General features: G+C 42.8%; 4 protein-coding genes across 4 annotated transcripts; 2 read left to right on the top strand and 2 right to left on the bottom strand.

Moving 5' to 3' along the window:
- Positions 1-841: 841 nt before the first annotated feature.
- On the top strand, positions 842-3,707 carry Bfra_001318 (putative glycosyltransferase family 2 protein; the record flags this gene model as incomplete). Its single annotated transcript, XM_037331752.1, is given in 5 exon segments — positions 842-1,240; positions 1,292-2,180; positions 2,232-2,314; positions 2,325-2,517; positions 2,566-3,707. 5 exon segments carry the CDS (start codon positions 842-844, stop codon positions 3,705-3,707), a joined length of 2,706 nt encoding a protein of 901 aa, XP_037195906.1.
- Positions 3,708-4,190: 483 nt separating this feature from the next.
- Positions 4,191-7,710, bottom strand: Bfra_001319 (putative nrps-like enzyme protein; the record flags this gene model as incomplete). Its single annotated transcript, XM_037331753.1, has 5 exons — positions 4,191-5,432; positions 5,483-6,497; positions 6,557-6,586; positions 6,722-7,449; positions 7,498-7,710. The coding sequence occupies 5 exons, from the start codon at positions 7,708-7,710 to the stop codon at positions 4,191-4,193; spliced, it is 3,228 nt and encodes a 1,075-aa protein (XP_037195907.1).
- An 806-nt stretch (positions 7,711-8,516) lies between these two features.
- On the bottom strand, positions 8,517-10,600 carry Bfra_001320 (putative flavin-binding monooxygenase protein; the record flags this gene model as incomplete). The annotated part of the gene is made up of 7 exons (XM_037331754.1): positions 8,517-8,664; positions 8,728-8,845; positions 8,895-9,149; positions 9,208-9,438; positions 9,481-9,906; positions 9,958-10,367; positions 10,416-10,600. The coding sequence occupies 7 exons, from the start codon at positions 10,598-10,600 to the stop codon at positions 8,517-8,519; spliced, it is 1,773 nt and encodes a 590-aa protein (XP_037195908.1).
- A 1,369-nt stretch (positions 10,601-11,969) lies between these two features.
- On the top strand, positions 11,970-12,895 carry Bfra_001321 (putative ell-associated factor protein; the record flags this gene model as incomplete). Its single annotated transcript, XM_037331755.1, has 2 exons — positions 11,970-12,072; positions 12,123-12,895. 2 exons carry the CDS (start codon positions 11,970-11,972, stop codon positions 12,893-12,895), a joined length of 876 nt encoding a protein of 291 aa, XP_037195909.1.
- Positions 12,896-13,887: the final 992 nt, after the last annotated feature.

The raw sequence follows: 13,887 nt of genomic DNA on the forward strand, positions 1-13,887 counted from the left end.
TCCTTACAGCTAAAAATCACAGATATTGACCACCTGGTAGCAGTATTGACTTTCTGAGTCGGAGAAAAAGATTTCATATTGACCACACAAGTGCGTGAAAAGACACGAGGTACTGAACTCTATCATGAGCTCCTAAGAAGACCTTTGGACCTGACACTCCTGGCAGTGTGAGCTAAGAGAATTTCCTAGTCTCTTCCTGGAAACATGAGCTAAGTCGTCGTCTATAGAGTTTTTGACAATTCCTTTCACAAGATCTATTGATATTCATGATTTAGCATCATTTAGAGCTGATACTCAAGGATAGATGAGACGTTCTCAGAGACTAGATGTATACTAAGAACCATACCAGACAAGTTCGAGCAAGCCCAGATCTTCCATTCAAAAAGTTTATGACTATATTCAATAGTTGCCAAGATTTAAGATCTTCCTTTCCATCCTTTTAATATCCATCGTCTCAACAATCAATCTACCGTGAACCGGTGTCTCAGTCCTTCATCACTCATTCTTTTATTATCTGACCTTCGTTATACCCGTGTAACTGCACGAGAGCATTTAAAAGTTTACAAGGCGGTTTTCAGGTTCCCGAAAACTCTTGACACACTCTCTGTATGTATTCACATTCTGATTTATTCCTAGTCAGATGCAGGATTCTTGTGGGAGTATTTCTTCTGATAAGATAAATAGTCACTCGTGTCACAAAGTAACACCTTTCCACGTTTTTGTAACGTCGTCAAGGTAGAAATTAACAATTCATTGTATAATCTTCCTTCCAGGCTCAATTGCGACAATCACCGACAAGAATTCTTAACATCTCCATTTGACTACTAAGAACATCACCAAGATGGGTTTAGGAAACTATTTCAAACCAAAGAAGCCTGAGCCGGCGACTGGAGCGGAGTCTTCTACCATTTATGAGAAGCAAGCTCCTAATGGGATTCCACAAACAGGCAATAATGCTTCGCTGCTTCAACCGATGAGTGACCACCCTGCTTCGCAATCATCGACAAGAACATCCACCTCGAATCGATCAAACGCTGGCTCAAATTTAATCGGGGGTATAAAATATGAGGTCATGGTCAACTATATCCACCAACAACAATGCGCAAACCTCTGGGTCAGTGATGATAGTGGCGAATATGAGGGTGTTGTACTTAGGAAGACAAGAGGTACATATCTGGCTTGTCCACCACAATTAGGAAATTCTTCTTTTGCTGCCGCATGTGCAAGTCTTAATGTTCAAGTAAGAAACTTTGAAACTTTGTTTAAACTCGCAAATCGCTAATCTTCACAGTGCGCAATGACAGTAAATTCTCGAGTTATCAAGACTTTTCTAGAATGCTCGCCAGAGGCTATCGATGTCCCGCTTTTGAATGGTCTTAGAATACAGATTGTACCAGGAATGGAGGATTTACCTCGCGCGAGGAAACACCAATTTGCTGCATTTGTTGCATCTGAGGCTTTGCTAGTTGTGTGGGATGATGATGCACTAAATTTAATCGAACGAGCAAAGCAAATTCAAGGAGAATTAATGGAATTGGTTTGGAAGCTCGAGGAAGAAATTAAGGAAGAGAAGAAAGTTCCAGATGCTACCACCGTGGAAATGGATGAAGAAAATGGTCGACCTCTACCACAAACGCGTGCACTGCACTTGCAAAACACAATTTTGGTCACTCTTACCCTCATTCTGATCATCACAACCCTGGGTCTTGGCATCCGTCAAGTATCCATCGAGACCAGCGTCGATAAACATTACACTCGTTTTGCACTCCTAATCCTAACCCCCATTCAGGTGTTTTTCACTCTTTTCTTCGCTCAAGCTATCGTTGGATGTTTGGCTCAGCTCTTCGGACCTGTACGACAAATGAAAGCCAACTCCAAGTTTTACTCCGCTGAAGCACCACCACGTATTCTCAAAGGGACTCTCCCGCACATCACTATTCAATGCCCTGTCTATAAAGAAGGACTAGACTCCGTTATTGCACCCACTGTAAAATCCATCAAGTCAGCCATTTCTACGTATGAATTACAAGGTGGTTCAGCCAACATGTTCATCAACGATGATGGTCTTCAAATTCTCGGTGCGAAGGAACGACAGGCAAGAATTGATTTTTATGCTGATCATAGCATTGGATGGGTTGCTCGACCAAGGCATGGAGACAATTTCACCAGAAAAGGAAAATGTAAGTCTCCGTTTGAAAATATCTAAAGTCTCTTCGCTAATTCTTAAACAGTCAAGAAAGTAAGCCACAATCACGTCATTGATGTCATTATTTGCTGCAGTGAATTCACTTCAACTCTAAGACTTATGCTAACAGTATTCCTAGGCTTCCAACATGAACTTCGGACTTCATATCTCTTGTATGGTTGAGGAGAAGTTAGCCTTGATTCAAAGACCTTTGGATTGGACTCAAGCAGATGAAGCACAAGCATATGGAAGATGCTTGACAGAAGCTTTGGAGGACAATGGCCGAGCGTGGGCTGATGGAAACATTCGCATTGGAGACTACATCCTGTTGAGTAAGTTTCCATTAATCTTAACAAAGAGATTCATCTAACACGTTTTAGTCGATTCTGATACTCGTGTCCCCGTGGATTGTTTATTGGATGCTTGCACTGAAATGGAATTATCTCCTGAAGTTGGCATTATGCAATTCTCTTCTGGTGTTATGCAGGTCGTCAATACTTATTTCGAAAATGGTATCACTTTCTTCACGAACTTGATTTATACTGCTATCCGATATACTGTTTCAAACGGAGATGTCGCTCCTTTCGTTGGTCACAATGCTATCTTGCGCTGGGCAGCTATTCAGCAGGTTTCGTATGTAGATGAGGATGGATATGAAAAGTTCTGGTCGGAGTCTCATGTATCTGAAGACTTCGATATGTCTCTTCGCCTTCAAGTCAATGGGTACATTATTCGATTGGCTGCATGGGCTGGTGAAGGATTTAAGGAGGGTGTGTCATTGACCGTTTACGATGAACTTGCTAGATGGGAAAAGTATGCATATGGTTGTAACGAACTTCTCTTCCACCCATTACGTATGTGGTTCTACAAAGGACCATTTACTCCTCTCTTCCGAAGCTTCTTGTTCTCCAATATCCGATTCACCTCGAAGATCACGATTATCTCATACATCGGTACCTATTATGCTATTGGAGCTGCATGGATCTTAACCACGGCCAACTATTTTGCTATTGGATGGTTCAACGGATACCTTGACAAATACTATATCGATTCCTGGAAAGTTTGGTTCTCCATCGTCATCGTATTCAACGGTCTTGGAAACATCGCACTAGCAGGAATGCGCTACCGAGCCGGTGAACGCAGTCTCGGCTTCTCCCTCTATGAAAACTTCAAATGGACATTAATGTTGGCCATCTTTCTTGGTGGTCTCTCTCTCCACGTTTCCCAAGCCCTCCTCTCGCACATGTTCGAAATCGATATGACGTGGGGTTCCACATCGAAAGAAGCAGAATTCAGTAACTTCTTTATCGAAATCCCAAAGGTCTTGAAAAATTTCAAATACTCCATGATATTTTCTCTCCTAGGCATATCCTGTATTGTTATCCTGGCCACTGCACCTTTCATTCCGTACGATTGGCGTATCCAGGATTTCGTGGCGATTTTACCTATGGCTACGGTTACGGGAAGTCATTTACTTTTACCCATTGCTTTGAATCCTGCGCTTATGACGTTCTCGTGGTAAAGAAGCTGTGAAGCTAAAGCGTTTGTTATTTGCTGAGCTTGTGTAAAGGGAAAGCGCTACAGGTTTGGGTTAGAAGGTTCTGGTTTTAGTCGTTGTGGTGTTTGTGGTGTTTATAGCGAGGGCGCTTGGTTACGCGTTACTTGTTAAGGTTCCGTGTTAGATATATTAATTCATTCATCATCAAATTGTTACACAAATGAGTAAACGATATGCGTTGTGAAGGGGGAAATTTGTTTGTATTTACTCTGGGAGGCGAGTATCTTTGTCACTTGATATTATGCTGATGGGAAGAGAGCGATGGGATATGATGTAATGTATGATACATAATGTCAGGTGGATCCTTCGTAATATTTCGGTCTCACTATGATTCCACCCACTCTCAAAAAGCATGAGGTTTATCTGTGAGTAATGAATGACTGGTTAATGTTTTTTTTTTTCTTTTTCTTTCCTCCTTTCCCCCACATAGATCATAAATCACAGTATCTACAACGCCTCCATCCCCTTCCCCTTCCCCACCCACCCCTCCATCCACCTCTCCAAAACCATCCCCACATACCCTCCTTCCACCAAATCCGGCGCATTCCTCAAACTCCCACTATCCCTCTCCGCGTTCCCAATCTCAAATTCTATATTCCCTTTCCCTCGTGTCTGTATATATCCCCGTCCATAAACCCCCTCGAAATACCCCACCAACTTCACCGTTGGATTTTCTCTTACTGTGCTCATACTCGTACTCATACTCTTCGCGCTCTGTTTGAGAGTTTCGATCCATTCTTCTACGGGACAGGGGACGAATGGGAGATTGTGGGATTGGAGGAGGGGGAGGAGAGTTTGTGTCCAGGGGAATGGGTGGGGGGAGAGGAGGTTGTAGATGGGTTGTGGGGGGAGGAGAGGAAGGTTAGGTCGAGGATTGTGGAGGTGAGGGTGTTGAGGGGGAGCCAGGTGCATTGCTGCGGGTTGGTTAGTATTGAGTTTTGGGGATTTTCTAGGGGATGGACGGTGGGATATGTGTGTGTGTGTGTATGTGTGTGTGTAAGGTAATGGGACAGTACGTACAAGATCCAACATTGGGAGTTTCCCAAGCGTGAGTGCAGATCTAATAATGAGCGGTACAGCTTCCGTGTCATTCCAAATACCCAATTTTGTATCTCCGGCTATCTGTCCAATACGTAATATGTGTGCGTGAGCTGCATATTGGGAAGATGCTATAGAGGTAATTTGTTCAGCGACCCATTTGGAGCGCGCGTAACCGCTGGGTGAGCATTGAGAAATTTCGACGAGGGCTTCCGGGATGCTGGCAGGGGGATTGGTACCCAATGCTACGGAGATGGAAGAGCAGAAGAAAAATCGTGCGGGGGATGGAGAGGAGATGGAGAGGGATAGTTGGATGAGATTGTGGAGGCCGGCGAGATCGTTGTCGAAGGCTGAGAAGCCGACGTTGAAGTTTACGGCCCAGGCTGCGTGGATTATGTGGGTGGTTTTGTTTTTGATTTCCTGGAGTGTTGAATTCTCGAGACCGAGAGTAGAACCACTGAGATTGCTTGTTAATCCTATGATTCTTGGATCGGAGGAAATTCCATCAAGGCCTCTTTTAGTCAAAGATTCTTGTATCCTCGCATGTGGATGTTCACCTCGCACTAGACAATATACCTTATGTACCTCATCATTAAGCAAGAGTTGTGCGAGAATATGAGCGCCCAGAGAGCCCGTGGCTCCTGTAAGAACCTGCATATTCTATCAAAATCGGTATTCGGCTAGGATATCAGGAGACTTACCACAAATGTCTTCTCAGAACTACTCGCACCTGGAGTATGTGATTTGAAGTTCGAGTATTTTTCAATTGCTTTCCTCATAGCTTCAAACACGTCTTCAGTATCTGTCACCTCTTCCCCCTTTCGAATCGCACATATTTTCTTCGCCAACCCAGCAATATTGGAACTCTCAAACACGACATTTTGACTAAGATTTCGAACATTACCACCCATGGAAAGTTTTTTCAGAAGCAAGCCTCTCGCTTGAATAGCTTTAAGACTATCCATACCCGCAGTGAAGAAGTCATCTGCGAGACCTGAAAGCTGGATGCCTAAATCCTCAACAAATATCCTCAAAATATATTGTTCCAATTCCGATCCTTCGAGTTCTAGAGTTCCCATCTCGGCTTCTTCGAATCGTTGATAGACTTCTTCTATCTGTTCGGCAAATTGGCGATACATCTGAGCGCGAATGATAGATCCTTTGTCGGTCACCGGATACTCTGTTCCAGCCGGGAGAGCGAGTATCATTTCTCTGCTTATTTGAGAGAAACTTTCTGCGTTTGCATTTGCCTCTTCAATTGCAGGCCAAATGCCATGAATAAATTCCTCATCCGAAATTACTCGCGCGGCTTCTGAGCGTATAACTAGAAGACCTGGTAAAGCTTTATCGATCCCAAAGACCACTGCTTCTCTAACAAGTAATTCATGTCGAATGCGTCCTTCTATCGGTGTCGGGAGAACTTTTTCTCCATTGATTAATGTAATCCGATCATCAATTCTGCCCAGATATTTCCAAGCATTGGGGATAGTAGGATGAGGTGTGAAGATATCCTTAGAATGATAAGATCCTGGTGGATCATCCGAGTTCGTTGTTACTAGCTGTGACAAAGATGATAAAAAGACACTTTCGTACGAATTGTTGCCAATTGGCTTCATGTATACGTGTGGTTGTACTGAGGGCAGAATTCGAAGATAGTTCCAACTGTGATCACCTGGCGCACGTCCTCTGCTTGAACCAAAAGAGCCAAACTCTGTCCTGGATTTATGTTCAGCAATCTACAAACTATTAAAACCGATCGTTCAGGAAATACTTACGCGCCAAATAATGTGTTCAAAATCACACCTCTGATAAATTGACAAGTCAGTAATTCTCTCCTTGTCATGGCAGAATCCAAACATCACTGGAATCCCCAACATATAGTTTCCTCATTGGACGAGATATTCCACAGTATAAAAACAATGAAAAGCGATCATGCTCACTTGCTTGTGAGATAATCACCGAGACTATCCGGACATTGACTTCCCGAGTAAAGAACCTCAGAACAACTCGCCATCTCTTCAACTCCTTTCCGACTTTCTCCAAGCAGTTTCAAAGCATATGGCACAGCATGCAAAACAGAAGGCTTAATCTTTTGCAAGACTTCAACCATTCCATCTGCTGTCATTGGCACTGTAGCACTGTGCAAATACATAGTTTTCCGTATCCACATCGTATTGGTGATGTGTTTGTTACCCCAGCTATGATATAGAGGGAATGTTGTGAATTCACAAGTTCCTTCTCTGTTAGAAACAGTAGCAATGAAGCGATTGTGAGGCTGATAGATTGGTTTCGGGAGACCCGTTGAGCCTGAAGAGTGACATATTATCGCTACCTTCTTCCTTTCCTCATGCTTGTCAAACTTTCTGATAAAACGAGGCTCCTCTAGTACTCCAGGCCTGTCGTATATTTCACGCGTCGCCATAGAAATCATTCTCAGTTCTCTTGGAAGGAAATCGTTCTTGGCTTGCGATAAGTTTGAAACGAGCATAGATAGATTCGGATAGATTATAGTATCACAATTTGTCATCTTGAGAAGATTTGTGATGGCGAGTGCTGCGAGTCTTGGTGAAAGGAGCAGAACAGTATATCCTAATCTACTCAACGCAAATAATGATACCACATAATCGAGATCGGATGGACCTGCAAGGGCAATTACTTGGCCTTGATCCTAATCTCGTTAACACAAATCCTCAGCCCAATAACCAGAGAGACTCACCGGTGCACAACCACGCCGTATATATTCTTTGGCAGCTTGATCAACAAATCTGTCCAGATTTTGGCCAGTGAAAAGTTCGAAATCAGCCACACCCTTGCCAGGCCGAGGGTAGGCAAGAAGGGGGACTTGATGTACATCGGCCGCCCTTACAGTTACGATATCATCAAGAATAAAGAATTCTCCCAAATCGGAGGTAGAATCAATGGATTCCATACTTGGATACTGTGTCTTGATGGAAGTCACAATTCATTGTTCTGACGGTTTCTAATCACATCAGGGGAGGATTCCATGACCTATTAAATAAAGCTCTGAAGCTAAAGTGGGGCGTGTGAGATTTTGCACACTCCGCAATTCACGTAGACCGTTGCTCTTTCGCCCTGTACATCTGGTAGTGGCCACAGTGTATGTGGAGACAAGCTTTGCCGAGATGCGGTGCCACAAACGCATGGGGAGGGGATCATCATCCTTCATCCCACATCACTTTATCTTCCCACAATAACAGAGATAAGCGCACGAGAATAAGCTGCGATTTTTAATTTTTGAAATCAAGATTTTGGGAGAGCCGACCTGAGAAGTCTAGGCAATAAACAATAATCAGTATCAACAGGTCATCGTTACAATGAGAAGATTTCTGTGTTTGAGCTTTGAAGTTCGTATTGATGTACATACGAAGTGAGGTGTACGTGAAGGTGATTCTACAGGTATAATGATAATCAGTTGCCAGGACACATGCTAGAAAAATGACTTGTCATCATTGAATACATATGTTTGATCGATCAAGGATTGATGAATTTTCAACATAAATGAGTTAGAAAGACTTATTCAACGGCTAGCACCTACCTCAAATACCACCTCTTACCATCTCACGACAATCTACAGAGCAAGCTTTAACTTTGAAAGTTGTTCACCTGTCGTTGAAACATTGAAGTCGCTAAGTGTATCTATGTCGAAATGAGGTGGAATGGTGAAATAAAAAAACAGAATCTGCTAATGTTATATCATTTTCCGGAGATTGTTGACTATTTTGCATCGCGATCTACTGCAAGGACTCCAGATTTCATAACTTCCAACCACTCCGGATCGATGACTTCTTCATTGAGATATGGTGATATATCAGCACCTTTTGTACGATTGGAAATTGTAAAGCCGAAGCCAAGGTATGCCCATCTTTATCTAGGTAAGTACTTGAATAGCTCGCTTATGACGGGTTGTAATGTCAAGGCCACTTACGGATTATGTTTGTTTTGGTATGTTATGTTGTAATCTTCGTATCTTGGGTCCTCGATTACCTCCATATAGTGCAGGGAGCTACCAGGCCAAACCGCATTCACGCGTCCTGTCTCATTATCTTTTCGGAATTAGTAACTGATAGACAAGCGATGAACATGAGGCTTTACTTTTATACCAAGAACGACAACCTGAGCCTGAGCTCCAAACAGTTTTCTTCATGAACTCTTGCGTATGTGCATTGAAAAGATCCGTCATATCTTGCTTTGGAGCGATAGACTTGATGAATTCTTTCTGCATCTTTTTGATGAATTTGATAGCATAGTTAGCTACCTCGCCAAGAGGCCCCAAAACGGATCCATTTGAAATGGGCCATGTTGGTCCAATGAAAGTAATGAAATTGGGTATATCTGGTACCGCGAGACCTGAGATTTGTCAGCCAATACCTCTCTTGCACAAGCGAATATAATTAATTTTACTTACCAAGATATGATTCTGGGATTGTCTTCCATTTCTCTCGAAGATCAACTCCATTTTGACCTATTATTGGGAAGCGAGGGCGATATGAAACATCGAAGCCTGTGGCACAGATTATTGTATCCACTTTACATTTCTGACCTTTGCTGTCAATAACAGAGTCTTCTGTAATCTCCTCAACTGCAGAAAAATGAACATCTACGTTTGGCTCTTGAATTGCCGTCATATAAGGATCGCCTACATCATTAGCCTGACCCATTAATTATAGAGAGCACTCACCAGGAGTAATTCTGCGACAACCGAGAGAGAAGCTAGGAGTCAAGCCTTGAAGCAGTCTCTTGTCTTTGATAATGTCGCCCATTCGTGCCCCAAACAATCTTTGAGCATCCTTCTGAGCCGCACTATCCTTGAAGAATAAACCCCAAAGACCATTTATCCTATTTTCCAAGTACTTTGTATGCTCCATAAGCGCAGGCAAGTCGTTCCTGAACTTTTCACGCTCCGCCGGGGTATATTCTTTGCTTCTTCCGTCATTTCCGGCGACGGAGATGAACCAGACCGGAGTACGTACGTAAACATCGATGTGCTTAACATGGGGTTGCATCGTAGGCAATGTCTGTATCGAAGAAGCTCCAGAGCCAATGATTGCCACGGACTCATTCTTCCACTGTTCTTCTTGATAGTCATCCGGCCATCGTGCCGTATCTATCTCTGGTCAGTGTTTATCTCATGAACAAAAGGTAACTATCAACACACGAATAACTTTTCCTTTGAACTTCTCGATACCCTTAATATCTGGCCATTTGAAATTATTCAATATGCCTGTTGCATGTAGCAGCAAGTCACACGTCTCCTCGAATTGCTTCTCGCCCGATTCTGACGTCTGCTTCATCTTGACAGTCCATTTTCCAGTCTCCTCGTCCCAAAAACATCCGACTATCTCAGTATTGAAGGTCATGTATTTCTTAAGATCGAAAACTTCGCAGACCTTGTCCAGATAATTCCAGATATCTTTAGAACCACTAGCATAGTTTGGCCAATCAGGGTTGAGAGCAAAAGGAAATGCATATGCGTGTGAAGGAACATCGCAAGCGGCGCCCGGGTATCTATTTTCGTACCAAGTTCCTCCGATGTCAGGATTCTTTTCGTAAATGACATGCTCAACACTGCACAACTTAGTATTGATCTCTGTACGTTACATTGGGTGCCCTTACTTCTGGCATTGTTTCTGGATATGATATGCCATCATGATCCCTGAAACTCCTGCGCCAATTGTGAGGACCTTGAGGCGTCGATTTTGAGGATCACGAAAGGTAATATCAGGTATTTGATAACCATCGGCAGGAATATTCAACGAAGGGTCGCTTTGCGTTGTCAACTGAGAAATATCTGGCGCCATGCTGAGAATTGGAAGAAACGAGATCAAGACTTGGGATCTAAGAAAAAGACTATCGGGGGTATGATAGGAAGGAAGTCTATAATACAAACTGCATGAGAATTTGAGGAAGAGCAGACCACATTCATATCTAATGTCGCCTTGTAATTAAGGAAACTTCAAGTCCCCTTCCCACCCCGCACACGTCTTGCATAACTTTAATATGCATGGTATACACGCACATGAGGCTATATTCAATTGCCGACTTCGGGAGAGCGTTATCCTGGGTACCTACCTGGGTAGCATGCTCCAGACGTTCTCGGATGAATAAATTGTGTGTGCATTATTGTCAAATTTGCCACTTGCATAATAACTAGTGATAGATAAGGAAATTGCGTGCCTATACGTGCCACCTTGCCGGGAGCTTGAGCATTGTAACAGATCACTCAAGATGATCGCAAGATGGATTGTGATGATGAATATTAAAAATCTAGCTGATGGTCACGTGTCGCCCTGCCTACCGATCTACCGGATTGATAAGGATTTAGATAAGGATTCATTAGTAGGTAGTATCTACTAATTACCTACGATACCCCTAGGTAGGCGACACTAGTAAGCACTCTCTGCCGTCCCTATTATGTTGTTACATAGGACAATTTTCTATTGATAACTACTAGATGCCTTTCTTTGTCTTACTCAACAATGGAATCTATGATGTATGGTGTATCCTGTATGGTGTAAAACTCCGTATAATCAATCACTTTGATTCATTGCCCAGTGATATACAAAGAACAAGTACTCTCTATAGGCTATGAGTTACCCAGAAAATACCAAGGGATGTACCTTAAAGACAAAGCCTATCAAGAGATCCTCTAGTGTCTAAATTTAGTACCACATGGCCATTATCTTCCTGAATCAACTCTGGACCTACCCTATAATACCCAGGTGAGTAGAGGAAGTTATCAACAGTCAAACATTCACTCATTTCTGTTGTATACTTTGTACGGTGTGTTCCTAGTACATACCTACTTGAGTACCGTCCTAAGTTTACCTAATCCTGTTAGCTCATAGGATCAACATCCCCATCCCCATCCCCATCCACACCCCATCTCATCCCAATCTCTTACCCTCTTTTCCATCATTGAATAACTTACCCATACCGGTACATTTTTATCATTTATCACCTTGTTGCTTATACTCACCCAATACGCACTCAATCTATTGATGTAATCTTAATATTATTCATACCAAATCAATTTTCCGTTTCCTATTTCTCTTCAAACATTCTTTTGTAGAATCGATTTACCCCTCGACTTGTTCTACTGTTATTCTATACTACTAGATACCTAGGTACTTTCTCAAAGAGGAACACCTTTTACATCGAAAGGCGACCATGACTACAGCAATAGATTGGGACAAGCCGGGAAAATACCCCGTCGTTCTCAGCGATGCCTTGCTTGGAAAATCTACCAACAATACATATACAGGCATAAGATGCAAGTTGGGTCGTCTCAATGTAATGAAATCATCGACTGACAATTGTTAGATAATCACAAACCTGATCCCTCTATCGGAGCCTCCGCAAACTCAGCACAGCTGAAACCCTCTTCCAATCCCCATTCTGCGAATTACGACCTCTCCCTGTCAGATAATAATGATGATTATACATATACTGGAGCTCGAACCTCCGGAGACGGCCAATTTATACTTACATTCGATCCCGTTAGGAAGGTCTTAGTTTTGGATCGCATTGATTCTACATTCGATATGAACTTGACGAGCGCACCATGGACCGATGACGCCGCCCAATTACAATCACAATATGAACAGCTGGAGCCACCGATGAAAGCTATCATTGAGGAGCCTCAACCTAAAGTACCACAAAAGAAAGCTCCAAAATCAAAGGCTCCAGCAGCAACGAAAGCAAAACCTGCTCCTCGTGCGAAGGCAGAGAAGGCACAGAAGCCGAAACCACCACCGCGCGAACCAACGCCCGAACCAGAAGAAGATTCGGATGATGGTTTCACGGTTGAATTTCCGGATGGGCAAAGCTCGCATCAACAATATGAGTATAGGGCACCAATTTTTCAGAGAGAGCCAAGCGAAGAAATCAGTGATGAAGATGAAGATGCAGATGCAGATCACGATGGAATCTATGAACAAAACCAGGATGTTGATCATTTGAAACTACCTAGTCCAGTCAATAGCCCTGGAGTCGTGGGTCAAGAAGAAATGGATCTGGATCTTGAGGCAGATCTGGAGGCGGAAATGGAAAAGGCGCTGATGGAGCAAGAAAGTGACGAAAGTGAAGAGGAATAAATTTCAACATGTGTATTGCGGCCAAGCGTATTGGAGCGTATTTCAAAGATCAGGGCGTTTCGCAAGGGGTTGGAGTATTTCATGGGGTATATGGCAATTAGGGTTCTCGTGTTGGCATACACAGTAGGTACGGAAAGTATTTCACCCTGGTGGGCGATGATGGAAAATACAACATTATCTTACAGCTTCGATTAATTTCCATGGACAAGTTCTAACACACCAGTGCAAAACTATTTTTACTATTTGACAATAGCCTCTGTGATTGCAAGTGCTTTCTTTGTTTTATTTGAAAGGAATTTCGTCCTTCTCTTTGCAAGAATAAATCGCTGATGATTGCCCCTTCATCAATCTTTATGGGCTTATCTTCTGTCAATCAACGTAAAGAAACAATTGCAGTATAACGAACATCCCCGCCACACAATTGTATTGTATCCATAAGCTCCAAGTCTTTGCACATCGTTTTTTCCATTTCCATCGTGTTTCTAATCGAAGGCTCATCTCAATTGTCAGAAACTATTTTATTCACAACGTTGGGGCGAACAGGAACAGTGCAGATTCCATACGGACCCCTCTTCAGACTATTGAAAATATCTACGTTGAACCTAACAGCAGATGAAGTCATACTTAATCTCGATCTACGATGAGCTATTCCTCGCATGGTTAAAATGGGCAGTCAATTTTCGGAAAAGGAATCGATTGGTAGAAGGTTTAGTCGGTTGCGAGACTGTCGTGATTTACATGTATTCTGTTGCATTACCAGTTTAACTCCAGAGTTGCATTGATAATGATTGGTGTTTTATTCTTCGACTTTAGAGCTGTTTAATGGGTATTTGTGTGTATTTGCCCTCAGCCGCAATATCAGGTATCATGAATTTTATACATAAATCGAAGGTACATTCACAGTAGCTGTTGGGCATCTACCGCAACCAGGAAACATACCAACCGAGCTTCAGTCAAAATCATTCTTTCCCCTGGCAGATGGTCGAACAATC

The sequence above is a fragment of the Botrytis fragariae genome (assembly GCF_013461495.1).
Source record: "Botrytis fragariae strain BVB16 chromosome Unknown tig00000006, whole genome shotgun sequence".
NCBI lineage: Eukaryota > Fungi > Ascomycota > Leotiomycetes > Helotiales > Sclerotiniaceae > Botrytis > Botrytis fragariae.